At 47.5% G+C, this 1,699-nt stretch overlaps 1 protein-coding gene across 1 annotated transcript; it reads left to right on the top strand.

The window, feature by feature from the left end:
* The first annotated feature begins 638 nt into the window (after positions 1-638).
* On the top strand, positions 639-1,437 carry LOC119367923 (heavy metal-associated isoprenylated plant protein 16-like). The gene is made up of 2 exons (XM_037633299.1): positions 639-861; positions 989-1,437. Exons 1-2 carry the CDS (start codon positions 856-858, stop codon positions 1,370-1,372), a joined length of 390 nt encoding a protein of 129 aa, XP_037489196.1. The 5' UTR covers positions 639-855; the 3' UTR covers positions 1,373-1,437.
* The last annotated feature ends 262 nt before the right edge of the window (positions 1,438-1,699 follow it).

Raw genomic sequence — 1,699 nt, 5'->3', positions numbered from 1 at the left:
CTTATCATATGGATGCTAGCGACACTATCATATACGTGAGCCAAAAGGCGCAAACGGTCCCGGGCAAAGGTAAGGCGACACCCATGGGGATACCGTGCGTGAGGCCGCAAAGTGATATGAGGTGTTACCGGCTAGATCGATGTGACATCGAGTCGGGGTCCTGACACCAAGTTTATATAAAAAATTATTCACATTTACATAACAACACCAATATCATTAGATTCATCTCGGAATATATTTTCATATTATATTTATTAGATATTATAGATGCTAATAATTTCTAATATAAATTTGGTCAAACTTAGCTAAGTTTGATTTTCGGCAAATCTAATGTGCAGAGTAAAAAGGACCGGAGGGAGTATCCACGTATTTTGTCGTTTCATGTTGATATGTTAACTAACTGATCGACTCGGTCTACGTGGCTACGTCCGCAACCGCGTCTTCGGAGAAGCCTGGAACGTGGCCAATCGACAATAATTGGGTGGGTCACGTCGTCCTGGAATTCAGATCTCGTCACAAGTCATTGTTTAATGTCTCGTCTCTCCATGGCTGCTGGGTCGCCTGCCGATCGGAAAATTCAAGGAGAGCATGTGACTGTGATTAGTACGCGCTTACATCTACTTGCCCATTAGGGCACTTGTATTAGTCTACTCACTGCGAGCTCAACTGCCCACTGCGTGCGTGTATATAAGGCAGCTATCCCCTTCACCAAATCATCACAAGCTAGACACTTGCATCTGCCAAAGATCGATAAGTTGCTACCCAAACCATTCCAGCCTTGCCTCGAACACCAACATTTCCCCATCGAGTTCCTGTTTCTCCTTCATAGGCATCTAGCAACCCCAGCAGCAAGCCATGAAGGTGAGTTCCAGCTCCTACACTCCTCGTGCTGTTTTGTGTAGCAGCTTAATTTCGAGCTATCGATACATTACTCTGAAGCTGGAGCATACGATTGATCCATCGCTTTTCTCTGTCTTCTTGGTTGCAGCAAAAGATTGTCATTCAGTTGAGCATGTCCTGTGACAAGAGCCGGGCCAAAGCACTGACGCTTGCTGCCAGAGCAGCCGGTGTGACGTCCATGGGCATAACCGGCGACGCCAGGGACCAGCTGGAGGTGGTAGGCGATGGCGTCGACCCGGTGTGCCTTGTCTGCTGCCTCCGCAAGAAGCTCGGCCACGCCCAAATCATCAAGGTGGAGGAAGTGAAGAAGCCGGAGGAGAAGAAGAAGGATGAGCCGAAGCCGGCGCCGGCCGTGCCCGTGCACCCGCCGCCGTACTACTACCCGCCCAGCTACTATCACCACCAGTACCAGCCACCGCACATGGTCGCAGACGTCTGCGACGAACAGCCCGGGAACTGCCGGACCATGTAATTGCCAGGGAACGATTTTGACGTACTTTAATTTTGTCAGCATGTAACTTTACACAGTTAGATGTACACGTGTTTATTGATTCATTGGAATTGGAAGAAATAAAAAGGCAAATGACGAGGTTATGTGAATTTTAGTTCTCAGTCGCTTGAGAAACAAAATCAGGGATTTCAATCGCTGGCTTCGTAAGGTGAGGACGAGGAGTCAAACATCACAACTGATAGTACGTCGGCCCCACATAGTGTAGTGACGTATGTCATCTAGTCCAGATGATTATTTTTAGATGATAATATCCGGTAAACCTGCAAATGGAAATGAACAGTCAAACAA

The sequence above is a fragment of the Triticum dicoccoides genome, chromosome 2B, assembly GCF_002162155.2.
Source record: "Triticum dicoccoides isolate Atlit2015 ecotype Zavitan chromosome 2B, WEW_v2.0, whole genome shotgun sequence".
Classification (NCBI taxonomy): Eukaryota; Viridiplantae; Streptophyta; class Magnoliopsida; order Poales; family Poaceae; genus Triticum; species Triticum dicoccoides.
Note: the sequence above shows the minus strand (reverse complement) of the source record. Positions and strands in the feature narration are given on the sequence as shown.